General features: G+C 43.2%; 1 protein-coding gene across 1 annotated transcript in view; it reads right to left on the bottom strand.

The window, feature by feature from the left end:
* The window catches only part of PSMB2 (proteasome 20S subunit beta 2), a 33,153-nt gene extending 20,462 nt beyond the window's left edge, over nt 1-12,691 (bottom strand). The window contains exons 1-3 of the mRNA XM_054998696.1: nt 12,481-12,691; nt 9,155-9,277; nt 8,218-8,288 (exon numbers count right to left, since the gene is read on the bottom strand). Coding sequence (XP_054854671.1) covers nt 8,218-8,288; nt 9,155-9,277; nt 12,481-12,571 — 285 coding nt within the window. The 5' untranslated portion in view covers nt 12,572-12,691. The remainder of the gene's footprint in view (nt 1-8,217; nt 8,289-9,154; nt 9,278-12,480) is intronic.
* Nucleotides 12,692-25,461: the final 12,770 nt, after the last annotated feature.

The following is a 25,461-nucleotide window of genomic DNA, read 5'->3' as shown; positions in this document are numbered from 1 at the left end:
CTAGGTAGCGTGACTCGCTCACACATACAAAAAGAGGTTTTGCTGCACATTTAAGCTGATACCAAAACACATTCATTTTTATTATTCACTTTAAGGAAATGGAGGTCTTTGCCTTTTGGCCTAGATGCTGAGGCAGATGGAGACAGAGAGAGTTCCTACTTAAAAGAAGCGGCGCTCCATCAGATGGTGAGATTCCTACAGTAAGGACATGGAGCCTGTGCCAGTAAAAGCTTCCAGTCTGGTACAGGGGATGGAAGACTACACCTTTTCACGCTTATGTCGTTAATCTGGAACCACTAAAGCAGGATGGGCTTCTTTGGCAAATCACGTGCATGCGTCTTTCCATTTTCATGAAGAATAAGGAAAAACTGGCAACAACCTACTGGGTTCTACCAGATTTTGAGAGATGTTTAGAGTATGTCTATTCCTAAATTTCAAAGGAAGTTCTAATCCTGTTTGCAATAAACAGTTTAGATTGCAGTATTTGCAACTTTTAGCTTTATAAACAGCAAAAAAAAATAGAGTCATGCTACACTGCAAACGGAGACTCACAATGCATGTTGTGGCTGCAGCACACAGCAGTGATGTGAATGGAGTGGTGGCAGCATTCTCCCTAAGTAAGTACATATCACTCACTTCTAGCACATCTTTCCAAATCCTAGCTCTTACTCGTTACTCACAAATAGCTTCTCCATCTCCATAGACAATTTGGTTCTTTCTGTTCTCATGAACTGCAACTTGAGCCCTGAAGGGCTAAGTTGGTGCCATATTCCAGTTCTTTGTTGTTGTTGTTTTTAAAAATTATTGAGTTGGATACAAAATTACCATGAGCAAAAGCAAAGCAAGTGAAAATAGTATTTTCCCATAGACCACCCCTCTAAGCCCATATAAAATTCTCTCCTGGGAATCACAAGACATCCTCTTGCAAACAAGTGTAGGCGGGCAAAGTGTGTGTGTGTGTGGGGGGGGGGGGCTGCAGTGGAAGTGCCACTAAACCAACAGAAGAGCATGTTAAGATCCATCCCATTAATTTTTCTCAGTCAGTGAGACTGGGAAGAAAAATTCCTACCCTCACCCATGAACAACTGGTTAAGCTTCCAAGTATTGAAACAAACAGATGTGTGTCTCTTAAGAGAGATAATGTTGCTGGCATTTACAGCCCCCTCTTTGTCAGCTACCCTGTTTTATAGCATCTTCTCTTTCAGCCACAGAAAGAGAGGACTTTGCCCATCTGATTTCCGAGCCTTGGGGCAAATGGTTAAGAACCTATTATTTAAAAATCTTGTGATTCAAATCATATGCTTGGGTTAGCAGCAACATAGGGGCTACTCTCACCACCACCACCACCACCAGACCTAGCACTGCTACTGGACAGAACGGACTTCCTATTCAAGCCCCACCCCTGCCAGAGATGTAAAATATCCAAAAGTTCTGAAGCTGGGGGGGGGGGACACTTGCAGGAGGAGGGTTCAACTATATGCAATACTGACTTCCTTAGCAAACCTAAACTTATTTTAGAGCATGCTTATGGAATTTTAAAGTATAAAGGCCTTAGTTTTCTACAAGCAAAAGTGCATATATATCCAGTGCTTAAGAGAAAGCGGAATATTACTGCATCCTATGTTACTTTAATCTTAGCACATGTATCTTAAATTTGGCAATCTGAGGGGCAGGGGAAAAGTTGACATTGAAAAACAAACTTTGTAGTAAACAAAAAGCACATTATTTGGACAGAAACCAGAAAGAGTACTGTATAGTTAGAACAGGAGTAGCAGCATATTTTGATATCAAGATAAATTTTACAACATTAAAGTAATTTTGGCAACAATTTGCCATAATGCCATTGATATTATTTAATATGAATAACAATTTCCTCATCAAAAGATTGAATAACTGGACATACCCAAACATATACTTAAGAGACATGTCCCATAAGTTACAACGGCAGCATACCCTGTACTTAGTCATTACTAAAAAGGTGCTACGGTGCCCAATAGACCCTAAACATAATTTTTTGCTGAATAAGTTGTAGCTTAAGATCCATGGAAGCAACAGATAGATCATTTAAGGCCGTTTCTCATTGCTTTGTCAAGACTGGGTGATCTAACTCCTTGGTCCAGTTGTTCCTAAGACGCCGCTTATCATACTTATTAACTGACACCGAATATTTAAACACAAATATTGTAGGTTTCATTTTTTGCATTGATTCACTGAGAGTTTTCCAAAAGTGGAGAGACTCTGAAACACTCAACACTGCAGGGCCATACTGGGATACCAAAAATGTTGTAGTTGTAAATACTGCCATTCAGCAAAAGCTCACAAGTCATACCTGGACCTCAGCTGAGAAAATGACAAAAACTCATAATTATAGCCTATCAATTGATCCAAGCCTTCCATAGAAAACATTGCAGAATGTTGAAGACACCAGAGGTGGGGGAAGAACCTCTTCACAATTTTAATAGGATCTGGGGAGGCCCTGCTTCTGGTGCCAATTTATAGAGGACAGGCTGGCCTCTAAGTGGCAAGGATTTCTTGGTCATTGTTCAGAATGCTGAAATGCACGGACTCATCTCTTTACATAATCCAGAGAGGTCTTTGGTAGCTGGTGGTGAGATACTGGTCTTCTGAATCTTATTTTCATCAGCCTCTCATCTTCACTGTTTAATTAGTAACTTTGCTTATTGTTTGTAAGTGCTTCTGTTTGGTTTACTTGGCCAGCTTGTGAAAAGAAGGCTATATGTTCTAAGAATAAAATAAATTTGGTGAGCAACGTGTGCACTGTTCTACATGCAAAAAAATGCTTCTAAGTACTAGAAAATGTTACTCCCACCCACCCACACCTTTTTGAAAAGAATCAAACAAGCAGCTTCGGAATGAAAGAATGACCAGGAGAAGAACATTCCCTATGGAACAGTTACAGACTCACTTTGAAAGTGTCTTTGCCTTTCATGCAAATGTAGTCTAGGAGATATTCAAAAGAGCCCCCCCCCATCTCCCTATCCCGCCTTCTGCCAAGTGGCACGACCATGGTGTCAAAGTGCATCATTTGCTGGAGGGCGCTGCCATCTGCAAGAGCGCAACATTTCATCTCCGGTAAATAAACACATCTGCTTCTGCCAGTGTCCTCCCTGCTGCGTGGCCCATCTGGAGCAGGTGAGCTAGAAGGCATAGCCGGGCACTGGGGTAGGGGGTGGAGGAAAGAAGAGCAGGCAGGATCAGGCCTCAAGGGACCTGGCACGGAGAGGAAGCAGACAGTCGTCCCATCGTGTCGCATCCTGCTAACCCCTTTGCCAAAGCAGCATGTTAAATTGCCCTCGTTAGTGAGGGACGCTCCAAGCCAGTGGCACCTGGGCCATCTGCTACAAAGGTCACATGACCTTGCAGAGTGATGCTCCTATTCGAAAGTGGCACTACTCAACAAAGCAAGGATCTGATGAAGAAGAAACTCCAGATGATTTTCAGAAGTGGAAAACAAAAAATCCAGATGTCCTCTCGATAGACGATTAAGGAAAAAAGGATGCACAGTATTCCTGTAGACACACACACATCTCACCCCAAAAAGCCATGAAATCCTTGATACTACTGTCTTCTTCTAGACCAAGATGTAGAAAGTACTATACCCCGGAAAATGGATTTGTCAGACTCACAGTTGATAATTTCTCCCAAACAACCAAGCATTCCAAGCACCAATTTTACAGAAGTGCCATGGAGAAAAAATTACTTAGAAACACAAACTATCACTGTTATGAAAGAATGAAATCAAATTCCACGCTACTTGGATGAAGTATTTATATTCAGTGCTATGCCAGTTTTACACACACATCGATGATATTGAAAGTCTGGTTACAGACTAGTCAGTGTAAGGAAGGAGCTGTTTCTCAATTAATACAAGTCGGAAGCCCTGTTCTCATGTTGCAATGAACACATGTACACCCTGCCTGTGCATACATTTGTGTGTAAGATAGAGCCAAAGCACACTCACTTTACATATGAATCTGCGGACCAGTACCAGGATTAATGTGAGGTTTGTATCACATGTTCAGCTATACACTTGTTGACTGTAACATGAGGACTACTTGATACACACACAAAGAATCCCTGTACATGGATTGTACATGCATTCACTGTAACTTGTGAACAGCGCTAGAGAGGAGAGACACACAGAAATGAATCCTGACAAAAAGATTTTTGCACAGATGGACTCTGTGCACTGAAACATGAATTCCGTGCCTCCTCCAGCAATCTAAGATGCCACCGAAATACTGATCCTGGAAGATGGGAGACCTCCAGAAGCAGCATGGGGGGGGGAATGGAATGGAGGAGGTGGTGAAGTCACACTTCAGTGGGATCTTTTCAACAGGTTCTGGCTTGCAATGCATATATGTGGACATGTATAGATTAGGGAGCAAACATGCCTTGTTCCTTTCTTTGCTATCAGCTGACCCGATGACACAGTTTTAAAAACAAGACTGTCACCTACACGGGAGGGACCATTACGGACTATCCCACTATGGCCAGATGGTGGTACATATTAGATAGTCAAGCAATACTTCATACCTAGACAGGCTCCTGCTGCAAAGTGAGAGCTGCATCTCAGTTGTGTTCAGTACCTGGTGGAGGACAGGTAGGAGAAGGAAAGCAAGCATTTGTTGGTCCTGTGCCAGAAAAGAGCTGAGAAAGTGGCCTCTTAGCAGTTCCTTGTGATAGGACCATGAAAGACTCGGTAATTGATTTGGTCCCTGCATACGCACAGTTCAGCTTGGTATGATATTTACTCAAAGCCTTCATGTTCCTTTTCCACAAAAAGGAGCTTGTTCGGCTCACCACATCAAACAGCTTTGCTCTATTAAACGGTTTGCAGATTGATTAAACAGAATCCGCACATTTGTATGAGAACTGAAGGCATTATCTCAATTTTCTAAAAAAGGAAGTTAATCCATTTTCCTGCCTATTGCTGGTTCCAGTTTGAGGGGGCGGGGTTCCTTTGCTTTCCAAAGCTGAAAAGTTCACTAGCAACACTGCAAACTCCAAGAACTGCCTAACACACAACTGACCAGCACACAAATCTCCAGATTTTACTGTGCAAAGGGGGGGGGGGGCTGCTAATCTTTTGGCGGGTGAGTGGGTTGCATTTGGCTGGGCAGATCACAAGATGTGCAGAACTGGGCCATCACATTTCACATTTCATTACAGTCTGTCAACACCTTCAGCTCTAAATTTAAAGGCTCTTGTACTGTGCTTACAGTGAACACTTGGTATGAACATGTGAGTCAGTTGGGAAGGCAGGACAGAGAGAGAAAATAGACCCTGAGAAAGAACGAGACAGCAGCACAAGTGAAATAGTTAAAGGGTTAAAAAAATGGATGCTGTATGCATGCAAGAGAAACTGGAGGAGGCAGGAAGGCAAAGACTGGTAACAAAGATACACATTACAGACTATGAGGGGGGCATTCGACTTGCATTTGATTTGTAGATAACTAAAGCAAGAGCATGATCATTGGGTGTTTACAAGCCTGTACCAGTTTACAAGAAGGGATGTACATCTGATCTATTCAGCTACTGCCCCACTGTTTTGCTTTCCTCCATTGGGAAACGTTATGTTTATTTATATGTGAAAACTGGTGCTTACAAGCCAAAATGTAGGCTGCAGCCCTCTAATTAAACAGATCTATAGCCGTGATATGACATTTCAGGCCTTGCTTCCTCTCACACACATTCCCTTATTTTCCTCCATTTCTGCTATGTTGATTGGGTACTCCCCAACTTTGGCTGTATCCATATGAACATATGAAAAAACTCTTAGTGAGCAGCCCAAGGCATTAGTAAGAAATAAAACCTCAAGTGGTCAAACTGCATGAGGGCAAACCAGAAGCAACTGCAAGAATAAAGGGATGCTAATTCAGCCTGGAAGTGTTGGACTGCGGGGGCTGTATGAGAGAATAACCAGTTGATTATTTCTGACAGCTAAGAATATAAAACTGGAGGGGGGGGATGCTGCACAAAGCAAACCCAAAAGCTGAATATGCATCTGTATGCCTTCACCAGCCATAGCACTGCAGGGACAGCAGAATGACACTGCATAACAAACAAAAGTCCAGTGGCATCTTGAAGACTAACAGCATTTATTTCAACATGAGCTTCTGCAAAGTCAGAGCTCTGTAGAGCCACTGAACTATTTTGCTTCAGCAGCCTAATGTTGCTACCCGTGCCCCCGTTCTTCCAAAATGCCTGTCACTGTTAAGCATCCTCACTAGGTCTAATCAAAGCCTGAAATGCCATGGATTATTAAAGGATCAAGAGATTGAAAAAGGAAAACAAAATCAGCTAAAGCTCCCAGAACTAAAAATAAAAAAAATGTAAAGTTTTGAAAAGGGAGAGGCTTCAAATATTCAGAAAATGAGGGTGGGAATGTGTTTGAAATGATCCTTCCAAGGAAGGTACTATACAAGTCAGTCATCAGTTAGAGGAAAACAGGATATCAGGCAGTGATCTTTCCTACCTCTTCTAATCAAGATGCTTCTATCTAGAGCAGTGTTTCCCAACCAGGGTTCTACAGAACCTTGAGGTTGCACAGGACATCATCAGGGGTTCCACGAAAGAGTCCAACTAGCCCCAGGTCACCCAGAAAGCTTCGATGGCAGAGCAGGGGATCCCTAGTCTGAAACTAACTACTACACAGTAGCTTCACTTTGTACCACAATACTGTATATTCAGAGAAACCATCCCTATACTGCCACATCTAAATCGTTTATCTATAGACAACCTATGCCTTATCCTCTGTAGGAAAAGAAAATACTTAACCCATCAGTTCCTCCATTTTTTTACACTGCATTCATATCCTGCCCTTGTGGAAATGTAAGCAGTTTACACAGGAGTACTACCAGAAGGTCTCCTATCACTGTTACCATACCCTGGGACCAAACTGATCACCTCTTCACCATTTCCTGCTGCCAAAATGCTGTTTCTTTCTTTCTTTTTTTAAAAGCAGCCTTTCCCCAATAAGAGGCAAACTTGGCCGATCACATGCCATTTCCATTTTTACACTGTGTTTTCTGCCCTGCAGCATTCAGTCATGTGTATGCACATGCTTATGAAAAAAAGAGCGAGAGACCCAAAAGAATCACAGTGAAAGGAGCTGGAGAAAATAGTGTCGCAATCAGCCACTGCAAGAAAAAGAAGAGAACCCAAATGCACTTTTTGCTTTCCAAAGGAGACCAGAGTAACCAAAATAAGCCCATCTTAGTTCAGTGTGGGTGCAACGCACTTAACCAAGAACATACAATGGAATAAACTGACTGTATCTAAAATTAGCAGCAACTCCAACTAATAAAGACCAGGAACGGAATATTTCTGCTTGCAGGTTTTCTGAACAAATCAGTCTTTAGATACTGCCAGAAAGTCTTTACTGAGGGGGCTAAAAAGTTTGCAAGGAAGGGACTTTTATAGTGCAGGAGTGCCCCACCACCACTAAAACGAGCCTGAGATAGTGGATTCCTACAAGAGGAACCACATGGCTGACCTCAGTCAATAGACAAGAACAGTGGGCACAATGCAGTCTGTCAGATGCTTTAAGGCCAATCCACTAAAGACTTCACGAGTTAATTTCAACTGAGCTCAGAAAATACAGGAAGTGTGGCATGTGCACTACAGCAAGCTCCAACAGAACATCTTGGCAGTTGTCTTTGGAATCGTGACATTTCTCAGACCATCTTCAAGGGCAGCTCCTTATAGAGTTTGTTACATTAGTCCAGTCTCAATGCTAAGGCTCATGTGACAGTGGCCAGAAGAGCTGCTTAACCAACATACAAGAATCCAGGGCCATCCCTCCAGATTGCAACCCTATTCTTTCAGAATGAGTATATCCAGAACAGGCCGTATACTTATTCCTGTCTTAGCTTTATTCTTAATACATACCACTTCTGTTTCGGCTGGATTTTGTGCCCCTCATTCCATTATTATGACTGCATTTGCTCACCCTCATCCAGTTGTTATTAAGAAGGAGAGAGTACAGAGAAAAGACACACAGAATATTGTAGTGACTGAAGCATCAAGCTTCCTGAGAAGCTCAACTTTTAAGGACAGGATTTCAGGGCTGCCAACATAGCTAGAGTGTAAGTAAACAGAGGCTGCTGAAACCAGTTTTTAGACATGGGCTGTAAAAGCCAGACCTAACTCACTGTGTGAGAAAATAGCAGGTACTGCTTGTGCCTCGCTTACCCTGCTCCGCAGATAGTCAGCCAGATTCCGACGCGTGAAGTTGGCAGCTGCAGTTGGCGACAGCTCATACCCTATTGTCAAGAAATGAACATATTCACAAAGCTATAGGTGTACAGCACAAAAGCAAGTATTTCTTTCATTTCCTGATGTAAGTACAATCCAGGGCCAGAAACAGAACAGAAACCAGCAACAAAACCCAGCCCTTTCCATTTGGCAGCTAAAAGCGTGTTCTTATTTATTCTTTGAGCATCTCTGTCCAAAGCCAGCACTTGAAATAATTTCCAGCCCTGTTCAGAAGGTGGGACTGAACAGATTCACTTAGCTGTGATCCGGCAAATGTGGGCTATGGATCAGAACTACACAGATCTATAAAATGCTTCAGAATCAAAATACATATCCGAAGTAACTTAGTATGGTATGCTGAGACTGTATCCAGTTAGAAAAATACGTGGTCCCATCTTTGACTGAGTACCTGCTTTGTTGTTCTTAAATATCCTTTCATTTAGAAGGCTACTATTTCAGGAAAATTTCAATCTAACCTTCGAATAGTGATTTCTAAGAACAAGGAAGATTTTTTTAAAAACCCAAATAAAGGGGAGACCTGCAGTCTGAAGAGATACAATCCCATTACATGATCATTCAGGGTGTGTAGTCTAGCTTCAGAAGAGTGTAGGGTTTTTTTAAAAAAAGTTTTTTTAAGAACCTGCCCTATTGTAATGTTATTTAGAACAAGGGAGAAGAAACACAACGGACATGGCAACTGGGATGGTGGGCGAGAGACATACTCTGCTTCTATCCCACAAAGATGCATGTAGGATGTTGGAGTATAATCCAGTCATACTTCCTGCAATTTTGTAAGCATATAAAGTATAGAACTCATTGCCAAAAAATCCTCAACATCTGGAGCTCCGACAAAGAGAGGACAGCCTCCACTCACCATTCCTCATCTTGTAGAGCTGGACATTTTTCTGGATGTATTCTGCAAACTGGACCGTGTCACCAGCCTCTCCAACACATAGGAGTAAGATCTTCTCACTCATCTTGAACATCTTGTCATGATCTAGACCAATGGAAAAGAAGAGAAATAACACTACGATCAGAAATAAGTGTAAGCTACTGTGAAGCTTCAGATAATGAGACAGAAGGGGAGAGAAAGGAGCAGAGGAGACCTACGCCCTCTCCCCCCAACACAAAATTAATAGTTTATTAACTTATGAAAATGAGACTGCAAACAAACCATGGACAAATATGGAGAAGTTACAGAATCAGTATGTTAAAAAGTTACTTAGATCCATATACTCCAACAGCCATACCTTTAGAGAGTTTCACATGTATTTATATTTACTAGATCAACCAAGACAGATTTCTTTGCTAATAGTCCTCCTAAAAGTTATTGAAAAAAGTCTGAACATATCAGTTATCAATCAGTTTAAAACATACCAATTATAGTTTAGAAAGTGCTCAGCTTTGTGGGGAGGGAGGTAATGAAAATAGTTACAGTTTGCTAAGGAAATGAAGTATTTTGAAAACAGATGCTTTGGGAATGGGATAAAAAGGATCAGTATTCAAAAACTGTAGTACTCAAAACTAAACTGTGAAAAATACTACTTTTGTTCCACTCATAACTGCATAATCTTATTTTACACTCAATCTGCACAAATCAAAAAAGAAAGTATTAAAGGAGTAACTGCTGCCTTCTGTGGAAAGCAGCTCTCTGCATTTAGGGTTCCTGCTACAGAACACATATTTTGTTTTCTGTTTATGAAATAAAGCTGAATAATCATCTCTGGAACACCTCAGAAATGTTACAGACTGTTAACAGGACTGACAGAGACTTTTGCAGTTCTTAAAATGCTTGGAGAGGAAGCTTCCATCTCTTAAACAGCTTAAATTACATCAGTATGATATGAAGCAAAACAAACAACGCCATGAAAGCCTTCGTTGCTTGTTCTCAGAAGAAGCAAGTATAGAATGAACCTTCCCATGAAAGTTGATGTTGCCACCCTCTGCATTTTTGGAGGGAGTCATGAGGCAAAGTGCCACTTGAAACATACTTAAGCAATGTTATATAAGCCACAGTATAAGTATCCTTTGCGCCAACTATTATCCCACCTGTATCCACCCAGGGTATTTTGCTGCAATCCATCATGGAGTGCCAGCTAACCCTATTTTTGATATTTCAGAAATGGCAGCATCTGAGTAAAGTTTGGCCCACCACTCCACAACACTCCCCCCCCCACATATGCACACCCTGTTTATCCTGAGTTTCTCCACCCTCTCCCCTTTTAGTACAGAGATGGCAAGAGAAACAGCAAAGATGGAAGAGCTATTGAAGTTCCCAGAAGTGTGGAAGCACACATACTGTGCATTTCAAATTGCACCTCCTCCACCACATACTTTAATTCAAAGTCATCATCTGCCACCATTACATTTTGCTCAGCAGATTTGCAGAGGGGCATTTGGAGTTCATTTTTCCCCTTCATAACCTCATATATATGTCTGCCATGCGAGAACCTACCTCATGCATAAAAACTCAGTCTTTAAATTACCACAAGACACCTTCTATCTGGGTCACACTGTTTAGTACAAAAAACCTGTTTCAATAAATGATAACGGAAGACTTATGGGAGATTTTGCCTGGAGTTCCTCAGGAGCCTTTGCGCAATTCAAGCCTCCGCAAATCACTTACAAGTCATTGCTTCACTTCATATTTAGAAATTTTAATCCTACCCTTCTGCTCAGAAGAGCCCTTAAGCTAGCCAAACAAAACAATAAAGCCATCATACAACACCCTTAATATACATACAAAAGCAGAAATCACAAAGCACCACGCTGCATTTCATGCACTTGCACTTTCGTTCTCACTTCAGCTTCCTCCTCCTCCTAACAGCAATCTTTACACCTGGGAAACATGCGAAGTTTTCCATTTTCACTAGTGATGTAATCTTGGGCAATCAGACTGGAGCAAAAAGACTTAGAATTGAACTCTCAATGGCACTTTAAACAATAACAAAAATGTTTACTTATTCCTGCCCTACCTAGTATCTTGCTGGACTTGTGTGTGCACCTAACACATTGTCAATCGCAATAAAATAATCAGCAGCAGGCAGCCAGGCTAAGTGCTGTAGCATCTAGGTCATTTTGCACCACACACTAGTTGCTGTGGCAAGCAGCTTTGTTCAGTACCATGCAGTTCAGGGGGAAAGTCTCTCTTCTATCAACAACTGAATCTTTCACTGAATGTCTTATCTGTTGTTCATTATTGTACTTCGCGCAGTGACAGTCCTAGCTGTTGATTGTTTTATTTTTCACTTTCACTGTGTAAAGATGGACTATAAATAACAACTTCCATACTGAAGCATAATGCAATGACAGTGAGGCATCATACTGCTAAGGTGGCAGAGCAGACTGTACCACTTTGGATGGCAAGAGAGCTATTACCATTTTCAAAGTTCCCCCCGAGTAATTTCCTGTAAATTCACAATAAACACAGCTTGCAGCAATTCTTATCTATTATTATAGGTATGATCTGGCTGGTATATAGTGTAGGTATCATCTGCATTCTCTTATAACCTGAAATGCCATTGCTCACACAATACTTTTGCCACAAGCAGTTGGCTGTTCTCTTTGTTGCCCATATGCTCTTTCAGTGTTGTATTCCTATATTACTGCATTGGTCATTAGATGTCTTATGTGGTATGATTACATTTTTTTCTTTTTCTTTACTCTGTAATCCGGCTTGAGTGTCACTGAGAAAAGTGGGCCATAAATAAGCTAAATAAATAAAGTACTGGTCTAGAACACTTTTCCAAAAATGCAGTATTTTTTTTTCAAATAGCGTTACTTGGGAAGCACTAACACATTACTCACTAACACACACCTAGAGTTTGAAGCAGTTCAGCCCATTCAGAACCCCATTATCTTGTCCTGATGCATGTGTAGACCCATAACAGGGCGCGTGGGGGATCCAAAGTATTTTACAGAAGTAACACTACTCCTTCCCTTTAAGGAAAAGGCAGCCAACGAGGACAGCAGAACTCCTGCACCAGAGTCATGTGGGAAGTTCAAGACTCGCAGTTTTCCAGCACCCACCGAAATCCCCCCCCTTCGGCGCCCCCCTTTCAGCCCTGAGAAGAAAACAAAACGAAATTCTGACACTGCGCGGCGGGCCATGCCTGCGCCTGCCAAGAGAGGACGGAAAGGCTCCTGAGGAAGAGAAACGGACCACCAAGCCACCCCTAAGGCCGCGGCCCACAGACTGACCGCGCTTCATGTGGACGATACTGGAGGCGGCCACGGTGTCGGCGGCCACCAGCACGAAGTCCGGCCCTTGGATGCCGATGAGGTACTCCATCTGGACCAGCCGGGCGGGAACCGCTCAAGAGGGGAGCCGAAAAGGAGAAGACGGAAGCGCGCGACGGTGACACAGCGAGCCGAGAAGCAACCGGCGTGCGAGGCGGCGCGGACAAATGACGTCGACAACAGAGAGCAACACTGAGAAAGGGGGGAAATAAACATCTCGCGAGAACTGGAGGAGGAGACGCGCGAGCGAGCGGAGCCACGTGACCTTTCCCCTTCCCCGCCCTTTTTCTAAACTTAAGCCCCGCCCTCATGCGCAGCGTTCTTCTCTAGCAGGCTTTTCAGGAGTCTCGGGTTTCCTCGGCCAAGCAAAATTTAACTCTTTGTTTATTTATATCTATTTAGATAAAAATAAATCATATTTATTTTTTTTAATCCCGCACTTTCTCTTAGAAGCTTCAGGCGGTGTGCGTGAGTGAGTTGAGGCTGAGAATGAGTGAATGGCCCAAACTGGATTACCGCCTTTTAATCTTCACAACAGCCCTGTGAGGTAGGCTAGATTGGGACGGACTTGGACAAAGGTCACCTCTATTTTTAGTGGAGGCCAAGAGAGAGAGGTTGGTCACCCAGCTTCAGGACAGAGTGAAGATTTGAACCTGGGTCTTCTAGATCCTAACGCAGCACCCCACTGATTCTGGGCACATTCCTTAGAAATACAATTAACAATTGACATAACGTTATCTAACGAATGGTCAGGAGTGCTTAAATGGATGCTGATGGGATGGGATGTATTTTCCATTGTAGAGTAATAGGAGGAGCTGTGGGTTAGTGGTGCCCACGCAGGTTGCCAAACTTCAGGTGGGCCTGGAGATTTCCCAGAATTACAACTGATCTGGAGAAGATGGCTGTTTTGGAAAGTGGCCTCTATGGAATTATACCCCGCTGAAGCTCCACCCCCCAATCTCCCAAGAATTTTTCAACCTGGAGTTGGCAACCCAATGCCCACATTTTACATTATCTCTGGCCTGGGGTTGGCTCCAGACTGAAATTTTCCAATGGCAGAACAGCCCGCTCTTACTACAGCCCACTAATCTCCATGAAATGCTGTTCCAAGAAAAAGCATAGGGGGCGGTCTGTAGCTGGAAGGAGGAATAGGTGGAAATTACTAGTTTCCAACTTGTAACACTTTCTAGGCATCTAGAATGTTTCAATTGTGGTCCTTACTATGTTTTTGAAACATCTACACGAGCTTTGTTTGTTTCTGCATTCAGTTCAGAGTGCTAGTTTGAACCTTTGTTTCAAGTGGGTATGTTGGTCTGTAGTAGAACAGCAAGATGTGGGTTCAGTCGCACCTTAAAGACCAACTAGATTTCCACCTCTCTTGAACCCTGAAGCACAGGTAATTACAGTCCCAAGACCAGATGGGACGATTTCAACTCATGTAGGCTTTTTCGGCAGCAGCCCCAATCCTTCGGAATGCCTGTAGAAGTGTGGGAAGGAAGTGTCATATTCTGTGACTCTCTTTAGGGAAAAATGTGAAGCTGAATGTTTCAAAAGAGTTTATGGAAGTGGTATTGTACTGATTATTGGAATCAGTTGTTGCTTGTTTTAATGTTTATGGTATTTTCTCCATATCTGGAACCCAATCCTAACAACAGTGCAATCCTAAACAGAGTTACTTCAATCTAAGCCTGGAGGCAGGAATCCAGTGAACAATGCAGTTCTCAGCAGATCTGCTCAGGATTTAATTCTGTCTCTATCTTGCAATGTCTGCTCTGAATTTCTCTCCTTTAGCATTTTGGCAGAATAGCGGCAGGAGGGACTTGAGCTTTGCCCTCTCTGTGGCATTGCAGATTTCAAAAAACATGCCACAGTGGGGGAGGGGAGCAACAAATTGTCTTTAGGAAACAGTATAAATGAGAGTAAGGCGCACATTCACCATTTTGACTGTTTTCCAATTGCCCACAGCTACACTTGTTAAATTGAGCGGTGCATGTGTAAATCAAAACAGGATGTTTCCCTTTACCAAACAATGGCAGAGCCACATGCCAGTTCTTAAGTGTGTGGATCCAATTTTGGAGTTTTCAAATATGTTTTCCCTGTAGATTGCTAGAACTATTCCATATACCCACAAAGCCAGCTAGTCTAATTTAGGGGTTTGTGTTTTATTTTCATAAGAAGTTTAACCCCTCAAAAATTTTCAACAGCTATCCTTCTTGCTGGTTTTTATTATGCCCCAGGGTATAATTAAATGCTAAGGTTGTTATTGAATTGTCTTGACAGATTGGATTTTGGAAAGAAAAAAGAATCTGACGGAAGAAAAGGAAAACATACCGATTGAATTTTCAGAACCAAGGATGAAAAAGAAAGACGGAGTATCTCAGGCAGCGGAAAAAATAGGAGGCACCTGTTTGCTGTGGTGCTTCAGAATTTGATAGTGCAGCTTAGTCCTTCGAAATTCTTCAATTTTATGCACTGATCAGGTTCAGCATCAGCAGTTGGTACGATCCAACAAGGCTTTGCAGCTGATCAGTGACACAGTACCAGCGAGCACCATTGTTGTTCTTAAGCTTGTGCACAGGACTGGAAGGGAGCTTTGACTACGCCAAACAACCACTTGTCATATTTTGCAACTAAACACTACTGGACATGCTCAGTTAAATACAGCATGCTCAGTAGCAGCAATTGATTCCCTTCACCATTTGTTGGCCTCAGTTGGTACCAGATTTAGTCTCCCTATAGGAAATGAGCACAGAATAAGTGTTTGTGTCCTGTTAAAATGGTTGCACCCTGAAATGTCCTTCCTTTGTTTTTTGTATTTCATATCCAGCCAGAGGCAGTAATTGACTGCTGTCACAGCCCAAAGACACTGTACTTGTTTAGATGCACTGTTTCTAGGAATGCCAACTCCAGGTTGGGACATTTCTGGAGATTTGAGGTTGGAGACTGGGGAGGGCAGAGTTTGAGGAAACGAGGGACTTCAATGAGGTATAATGCCATAGAGTCTACCCTCCAAAGCAGCCATTTTCTCCAACGAAAGAGATCTCTGTAGTCAGGAGATTATTTGTAATTCTGGGACATCTCCCCATCTGGAGGCTGGCATGCCTAATTGTTTCCCTTGAACCAGGAACCCCTGTGTTTCTGGTTGGCAAGCACAGCAATGAAAAAAAACACTGTTACAAAATACCACTGCTAGCCAAATCTATCAGGGGTGTATGTTTTTGATGGCCAGTGTATCAAAAACAACTTCTCTGTGGTGGTCAGTTTTTGACAGGTAAGGGTTTGGGTTGATTTCATGAACGGGAAATGCCGCTGAGTGGCTAAAATTGGCACACAGCTGTTTAGGATACTATTGAGGCCACTGCTGTTTCCCTTGCCAAGCTGAAGGTGGCTGCATTCAAACAACAGAGCCATTTCAAGCACAGCTGACACTTGTTCTACAGCCCTTGGGAAAGAGAAGAGCTCCTCCAGGTCAGTTCACCAGTCCTCCTGCAGGGTGGGGCAGCTGCAATACCTGCCCTGCCACCTGCCCTTGTCACAGACACAGTTTTCTGCAGCAGCCTGACCAGATGCAGGTTGCAGATAGGGTCTGGCAAAGTGCGTTGTGAAGTTAGCCCTAGGGTAGCAAGTATAGCTCAAAGATCTGGCTACTGGGCAGCAATGGGTAGCAATGGCAGCACTGGGGGGAGGGACAGAACACCATCTAGAGCCACAAACCCCCTGTTTTTCAGCACAAATCTCAAAAGCATGGGTATTCTGGGTTACAAAGCAGTTCAAAGTTCAGTAATGGAATTTCTTTTATACTTTAACAGTGAAGTCCTAAGCGGAGTTACTCCAGTCTAAGCCCATTGAATTCAATGGGTTTAGACTGGAGTAACTCTGTTTAGGATTACCTACATCTTGGGTAGCACCAAATAAGATGAAGGAGATCTGCTCCACCCTTATTCTTTCCTGTAAATCCTGATGCCAAATATTTACCAGGTGTTCTCTGCATATAAAAAACATTTATCCACCAGTTGTTTGATACCCAGTTTTGATGATTTGGCATACTTGATTCCAATGTTAGTATATTGGCCAGTATTTAGTCCCTTTCACTCATTACAACTTTTGAAACCCCAGCTTTGCATAAGAAGAGCATGTTCCTCGCATTCTGCCCAATACCCACAGTCAACGTTTTGTGTGAGTAGGACAGCATGCATAGTTTCTAGGTTTGGTATACACAGGTGATTACCATTAAAAAAACCTGGGTTTTAGACTGCAGGCACTGCAGCTGGAAAATATGTGCATTGCCCTAGACACACCAAATGATGACCACATGTATTAAGAGGAATGTATGTAGCATAATTTCCCCTTACACACAGATGGATCACCACTAGAGATGGGCATAAAACGGAACACGAACCAAAAAGAACCATGAACCAGCCCAGTTTGTAGAAGCTCGTTTCCACAAACTTCCAAACTGGTCTGCTGGTTTCTTTAGTTAATTTTAAATGCCCCTTTCCGTGCCGCCTGAAAGGGGCATTTAAACCCGCCAATCAACTGCTTGTCAGGGAGATCCTTGACAAACAGCTGATCATTTAAACAGCGCTTGGCTGCCCAACCAGGAGTTCCCGGCCGGCCAGCCAAGCCCCGCTGTTTAAATGGGCATTTCCCCACCGCTCGGAGCGGTGGGGAAATGGCCATTTAAACTGTGGGTGGGGCTTGGCTGGTCGGCCAGGAACTCCCGCCGCTCGGAGCTGCGGGGAAATGGCCATTTAAACTGCGGGTGGGGCTTGGCTGGCCAGCCGGGAACTCCAGGCCAGGCAGCCAAGCCCCACTGTTTAAATGATCAGCTGCTTGTCGGGGATCTCCCCATCAAGCAGCTGATCTGCAGGTTTAAATGGCTCTTTCCGTGCTGCTGCAAAGCGGCATGGAAAGGGGCATTTAAACCCCACGAACTACGAACCACAAACCGGTTCAAACTTGCACCAGTTCGGGGAAGTTCGTGGTTCGTGAAAACGCACAAACCACACGGTTTGTTTTTTTCACCGTTCATACCCACCTCTAATCACCACAATCCTGACAACAGGACAGAACTTTTGATAGTTGGCAGTCAATGGTATTTAATATTTGACAATCATTGATTGATCACATTTAAGTTGAAGTTGGTATCTGACAATGAGATTCCATGTTACACTCAAAGATACCTGATCCGCAATGATGTCAGCACACTGATATTCAGAAGATTCTTTTTTCTAATCCAACACAATGAGAAATGGGACAACACCTGATGCAACAATTAAACTGGCTGTCTTATCAGACCACATCTGCTCTTTTGATTGATGTATTGTGCCGGTACTTTTTCACAGGCCCTTCTGCTCGAGGGGTGAAAAGGGATTACGTAGTTTTTTCCCCCAGACTGTCTGTAATATTTTGCTAGTTCTCTATGCTCCATGATGAACGTGGCTGAAATATTCTTTCAGAAGGCGATAATGTAATGTATTTTTCAGCATTACTTACTTATTTATACCTTTGCAAGGCAACTTCCAGTATATAGTTCAAACATCATAAAAACTCATAATAATAAAAACATCAGATATAATAAACAGCATTATAATCATAATGACAGCCGTGAAACAGCCACAATCAGAAAACATCTTAAACCTCAAACACAACAGTCTGGAATGGGGTTCTTCAAATGGGTATGTTGTGAGCTATTGGTAGAGCACCTGCTGCTGCAGAGTAGCAAGTGTTTTCCTTAAAAGACCCAGGAAAAGATCACAAAAAGATGGGTGTAGGCTTTTTTTTTTAAAAAAAACACTTATTTCACAGGATTTCTCTCTCTGCTGCATAGTTTATATAGCTTCATTTCTGGTGCTCTTCCTAGTCTACGTTCTGGTCTTGGGACAGAACAAAATTTGGTAACATGCCAGGGAAAAGTAGCTTAGGGTGTTTTCCTTTACTCTGAAGTAGCTCTTATTAAGGAAAACTTTGGTCCTTGATCTGGGAAGTAGTAAAACCAGCAATAAATACACTGGTAAAAAAAAATACAAGTGTTAGGTGGTGAAAGCAAGCGTAATGATGTTATGGCGTTATCCCGTCATTATACTTGATTTTAAAAAAATTTCCTCCAATACAGGACAGATGTGCTCTGGGTAGATATTTTTGTTTAGGATTTATGATCCCCACTCCCCCCTGTGGAGAGCCCAGTGCAGGCTGACCCAGAGTTGGGAGGCAGATGCTGGCACTAGGAGGCAAACTAACACAATGCCATGAGAACTATGTTACGATGTTATAATATCATTAAGTTTTCTTCACAAAAAAGAATAAAGAAGCGTCTTGGGAAAGGAGGGGGATGGGGGAAGGAGGAGCTGAGATGAGGATGGAGAGACCAATCAGCAAAAAACGGGGGGGGGGGGCACGGAACAGAGGATGGGGGGGGGAAACAAAAGGAAAATTTTGCAGGATTTGAAAAAGCCATCTCAAAACTGCATCAGGGAATAAGCGCAGGCAGAAAGTAGAGAGTAAAGTATCCAGAAATCAGAAGAAAACCCAAAGAGGTATGGGGCCAAAAGTGGCAAAAATTGCCTATGCAGAAGAGGATAGTGAAATGGGAATGGACACAAGGATGGTATTACCCACAATCCCATCTCCATGCACACACTTGCAAATTTATCTGAGTTTCTGCATGTACAAGTCTGTTTACAAGGTGTGGGTTGCCCCACTACACACAGCAAACTGAGCAGTTGGTTCCTTCCACCATCTATTAGAAACCATTACCAGATACGGATTCAGGGGAGGGGAGGGCTCAGAGAGGGCTGGGTCTGCCTTGTTAGCACTTTCCATTGCTCTTAATGAGCATTCCACCCAAGAGTGTTGTTGTGAGACTTGCAAAACAGAATCCCAATGGCACCCTAAAAACTTATTTATTTCAATATGAGTTTTTGTGAGACAGCTCACTTCTTCAGACACAATGAGAAGAAAGAAACTCCTTTACCTCATCTTTACAGAAAATGGCACAAGGGGAGGGGGGAAAGGGCGGATTTGAACAGAGAAATGCTTAATATAATAAATCAGGTAAGATTCTCTATGTGGGGACTTTAATCTCTTGGGTAGTTTAATGGATGATGAGAGAAGTCAGGCCTCTCACATATGATGATGATGATGATGATGATGATAGTGTTCTTAAGTCATAGCTGACTTATGGTGACCCCTAATGGAGATAACAAAAATGCAATAAAGTAGAATAAAGAGCAGTTTGAAGCATGAGAAGACTGTCCAGCATCAGTAAAGGGGTAAAGTAGGATATGACATGTTAAGAATAGTTTATTGAAGTTATTAAAAAGAAGGTTGTGGGCTGATGTAAGCATGGTTTGACCCGCACACTAATTGCTTTATTAGCCATTGGATTCTAAAGCAGTTTTATTTATTTATGTCATTCTGAGATATTTTATATTCTGAGATATTTTAAATTATTATGTCATTTTAATTTCTCCTATGAAAACGTGTGGAAATTCCCTGATTTTATCTTGAAGGCTATTTTGTTGTTGCTATGGCTTATTTGCCGATGGAATAAAGACAGATTTGCTTGACTGAAAAAGAGGGCCTTCTTGGATTATTAGAAAGTACACTCACAGCCGAGCAGGCACAGCCAACAGTTCATGTGATCCAATTACAACTCCTCCACCCCACCCCCTTTGCTTCCCACAGGTGGCTTCGCTGTCCAGCAAAGTTGTCTGAAAGACAAGGCGTGTGGCTAGGGGACTCGCACTCACACAGTGTGAGTAGATAGTTGTTAAACCTCTGGGGTGGATTGCTGTTGAGCAGGGATTTCTCAAAGGATGTTCTTGTGAAACACTGAAAAGGCAAAAGGATGAGGATCCATCCACTGAAAACTGGTGAGTAGACACATCCACAGTATTAATGCACCCAGAAGCCTGGATGCCTTCCACACTGGACTCCCAAGGGGTTAATGTAACATGCTGCTTTGATGGGAATGCCTCCCCCCGCCTTGCCTCTCGCCAATCATCTGGCTTGGTATTTACTCTCCACCTAAGATGAAGAAATCGATTGGTATGTGCAGGTGAAAATGGATTGCGGCCCACTTGTCTGGTAGGGTCAGTGCAGCTGATTAGCACCCCTGCCCATTTCCAGTTATTGATAGCACAGGTGAGAATCACGGCAAGGCGCAGTGGGACCATGTTGCCGTGGCCCCTCATTTGGCAGAGAGCTCCGTTCAGCTGTCTGTGAGAACAAGGATGTGTTAGCCGGACAAGCAATTGGTAGCTGCTGCCTGATCTCAGAGACGTTTAGAACAGACCAATGTTCAATTCAATATAGAAAGGACTTCATGTATAAATACTTAACCGAATTCACAATAGTAAGATGTAGTTTAGGTTATTTAGGAGGCTGAGCTGCTGCTGTCTGTCTGTGTGCTTGTTTCTGTGTCCATTATTGTCTACTTAAAAATTAGCCTCCAAAACGTTCTATAGTTATTTTTGCTTCAGCTGCCTTTAACTCTGAGGGCCATTTCGCTTATTACCTTGTGGCAAACACGAGTTGATCACCTTGTGTTCGTCCAAAAGGGAAATGTGGTCACTGATGGCTTCCTAGCTCATATTCCTACATGCAGGAACAAACACATTAATCAACAAATGAAGGTTAAAATGTAATATATGAAGCTACTGCCTTCTCTCTTTTTTGAAAACTCCTATGACATCCTACCATCTCTTGGGGGCTTAATTTAGGCCAAGGCTCAGTGGAGTTTATTCCCAGAATCTTCTACTAATGCCAGGGCTCACTCCTGAAATGAACCATAAATCTCAGCATGAATATTTCTTAGGCGGGATTCTTTTACTCCTGTCCGCTAAGTTTGGGCCTATGACTCTCTTCTGCAAAGTCTTCCTTCGTGAAAGTCTTTGTCCTGTGGAGAAAAATTTCCTTCAACAAAGGAAGGTTTACACTGATGGAGTGCCTTCCATGGCAATTTCAAAGAGGTAACCATATTAGTCTATTATAGCAAAAACGTTGGCCACCGGACTTACCTGGGGGCCAGGTTGCTGCTGTCAGGCGTGGAGGAGGTTGGAGCACGGCAGCCACCATCTTGTGGGCTCACCTGGGTGCCCAGGCGAGCCTGCAAGCCAATCACATTTGAAATTCCAGCTGTCCTATCAGAGCCAAGCAAATCTGATTACAAGCCAATCAATTTGAAATCCCAGCCATCATGACAGAGGACGACCTGGTGAGGGCCAGGCACTGGACCTCAGAGAGGAAGTCTTTCTCTGGTCTGGCAGCTGTCCTCCCTGCACTTTGCTCTTGTCAGCGAAGCCCACCCGCCTCTCCCTCTGTTATTGTTGTTCTGCTTATTTTCTTTGTTACGACTTTCTTGGCGGTATGCAGATCCCTTTTGGGGGGAGGCGGGGCCTGCCCCTGGTAAGGGGATTCCCATAAGGAATCTTGGGTGAGTTATGGTGGTTCATGCCCAGCTCGGGGGCTGCTGGGGCATACTCACTCCCAGGTGGCAGGGGAATAATGCAGGGGGGTACACCCACATGATCTCCCCCTTAATGTCACTCCTTGGTCCCCCCCCCTCAGGGAAAGTCTAGGGGTATGTGGTTCATCAGCTGGCAGGTGGGTCGGCCAATGTTTGGGATCCGACCCACATGCATCGCCAATGCTCCTTTTCATGCTGTATTCAATAAAGTTGTGCCCAGTTTTAATCCCGTGTGTGGGTCTGAGTTTGTTGCCATGCTCCCTCCCCCCTCCTCACCCTCAGCTTAGGCTGCAACAAACAGAAGTGGCACCTTAAAAACTAACACCATTTATTCTATGCTGGAATAAATTGTGTTAGTCTTTAAGATGCCACTGGACTTTTGTTTTGTTCCTCTGATGAAGAAACGTCTTTCTCCAACAGAAAAAGTCATTCTCTGCTGCAGGAACACTTGATGGAGGGAGTCATAGGATCCAGCTAAGTGAAAGAGAGTCAAAGGACCCAACCATATACACTGAAAGCAGTGTTAATCCTGTTTAACATCCAACCAAGGAATCATGGGAAGCTGAGTACTGTGAGAAGGTAATGATCTTGACAAAGGATTTATGTTATTCTCATAAGGCAACAGTACCCAGGATTCCTTGGGGCAAGCCATGGCCACTAAACCAATTTCACAACAGTTTAAAATTAGTATCTTAGATCTAGTGGGGAAGAGGAAGAGTCAGCAGAGACAATGCTGGTGCAGTGGTTCAAATGTCAGTGTAGAGCTGACAGGTCTTTGGTTCAAATGCCCAGTAACTCGTGTAACTCACTGGCTGACGTTGAGCCAGTCACCTTTTCAAATCCTAACCTACCTTGCAGGGGTGTTGTGAGGATAAATAAAAGAGGGGGAAACAGCACCTGCATTCCATGAAGGAAAGGTGGGGGGAGATTGCACAGTCAAAACATGCTGATGATACATTCCCCTTGGGGATGCATGCTTCGGTTGATTTCTATTCACTGGCTTCACAGCCAGTGGTCAACAATGACTTGTGAACCAGGATGCATTTTCAAGAGAGCCACAACTGGGAGAGGGGAGGGGTAGTGGGATTGGTTGCCAGATGCCCACAAGGACTGGGTCACAAATGAAGCAATGTATCTTTTCTCAGAGACTGAGATGATTCCATTCTGTACTATGTCTAGCCTAAAATAATCAGTTCCCACGTAGCTCTTTGGGGTTTCGCGCCAGAATGTTAATGGACCCAAAGGGCGGGAAGTTTCCCTATAATTAACACTGTCCACTTTTGAATAGTCACTTCTGCCAATGCATTCGTATAGATCACTTGGACTGTATAGATCTCTAATAAAAGGTACTTCAACCAATGCATCCGAGTGCTTGCTGTGAGGCACTTGAAGATCTACCTGCCAAGGACTGACAAATTATGTATTATGTAATAATGGCATAGTGTACATCACATAAGAATGTTTTTATAACACCATTAAAGAATCACACACAAATGGAAAATTTGCCAAAGGAAAGGTGGGATGAAAAACTCATCCCTCAAAAAAAAGGGGGGGAGGGGGAATCTGTGGATCTTTGGGTGCCTAGCAGGAGCAGGGATAGAACTGGGAGCAAGAACTATGCTACAGGACTAGTGGGAAAGTATTGGGGGGGGCAGATTTGGCAATTAGGTCTCAAGTTGCTTATCCAGCTCCTAGACAGCTGTATGGGAAGGAAATATTTTGAAAGGTGAAGTTATGGGTCAGATAGCTGTCCCACTAGTCCAGGTGGAACATTTTCCCCAGAATCTTTCTTGAGGGAAAGGCAGAGGAAAGCATCTCTGCTATTAAACAGACCAGCAGGATCTACCTCTATATTTTTACATTTGGCCATGGCACACACCATTCCACATGTCTGAGACAGTCTTTTCTTTGTCAAAAAGACATGCTCTGCTCCACAGGTCATAGGATGTCTGTAACGATGACCCTGAACGGATGGGAACGCCACGACTTGAGACAAATCCCATCTGACAGTTTTTACAGTACGTTCGTTCAGAGCAAAATGCCCAGTCCCTTGTCACCCGGATTGAAATTATTAAGAAAGACAGACATTTCAGTGACAACTCTAGCCTCAGGGGAGAAAATATTCCTTCTGTTCCCCTCTGAAGGTCAGGACTCACATCATGCAAAACACTTACACATACGCATGCACTCACACGCAGACTACAAACTTTTCCTTCTCTGGAGAAGTCTTGTTTTTTAAAACATCGCACATTTTATATTGAACCCAGAATTCTTCCACTGATCTTCCTATTGTGTGGGTGTGTTATGTATAGTCAATTACTTTCTGACTTATGGTGACCCTATGACTTAATGACCTCCAAAACATCATTAACGGCCTTGCTCAGATCCTGCAAACTGGAGGACGTGGCTTCCTTTATTGAGTCAAGCCATCTCACTTTGGGTCTTCCTCTTTTCCTACTGCCTTCTGCCTTTCCTAGCATTATTCTCTTTTCCAGAGAATCTTGTTTTCTCACCATGTGACCAAAGTACGATATTCTCAGTTTTGCCATTTTAGGTTCTAGGGAGAATTCAGGCTTGATTTAATTTAGAACCCACTTATTTGTCTTTTGGACCATCCATGGTATCCGTAAAACTCTCCTCAAGGATCACATTTCAAACAAAGCAATGTTCTTCCTGTCACAGCCATATTTAAGATGCTATTTTCCCGGATATAATTTCCTTTCTTCATGTACAACCATTCATCTCTGTATCTCATGCTCACTCACCCATTCATCCCAATTGTATTTGGTGACAGAGTTTGGGACTCCTTAAAGGAGCAGGAGATGGATCTATCCCAGGGCACATAATCACTTGTGATCTGGGAACTCCATTTCAATGCCCAAGGATGCCCCAGTGGATTGTATTCCCCCAGGGATTAGCAAAAAAAGGTAGATGCTACTGACCAGGGTTTTTTTTTCTGGGGAAAGAGGTGGTGAAACTCTCAAGAGGAAAATGAGGAAGAAACACATGGGATTCTTTGAAATAGTATTATTTTCAAGCACTATTGCCAAGTACTTTCAAGAGGTGCCAGAACTCCGTTCCCCCACATTCCCCCTGAAAAAAAGCCCTGCTATTGACTATTGTACTATACATAGGTCTCCCATCTAAGTTAACTAGGAGGCTCCAACTAGTGCAAAATGCTGCAGCTCGACTGTTATCAGGAGCAAACAGGAGCATGAACATCACTCCCGTCCTACAGTCACTCCACCGGCTACCTATCAGTTACTGTGCTCAGTTCAAGGTATTGGTTATTACATACAAAGCTCTTTACAGCTTTGGTCCAGCATACCTGCATGACCGCCTCCCTCCTATGTTCTTCCGCAGCAGCTTTGCTCATCTGAACAGGGTCTCCTCCAGGTGCCAGGCTGCACACGGTTGAAATCAACAGCAGCCTGTACACGTGCTTTCTCTGTGGTGGCCTCTACCCCATGGAA

Source organism: Eublepharis macularius, chromosome 15 (genome assembly GCF_028583425.1).
Source record: "Eublepharis macularius isolate TG4126 chromosome 15, MPM_Emac_v1.0, whole genome shotgun sequence".
Lineage (NCBI taxonomy): Eukaryota > Metazoa > Chordata > Lepidosauria > Squamata > Eublepharidae > Eublepharis > Eublepharis macularius.
This window is presented reverse-complemented; position numbering and strand designations above follow the sequence as displayed.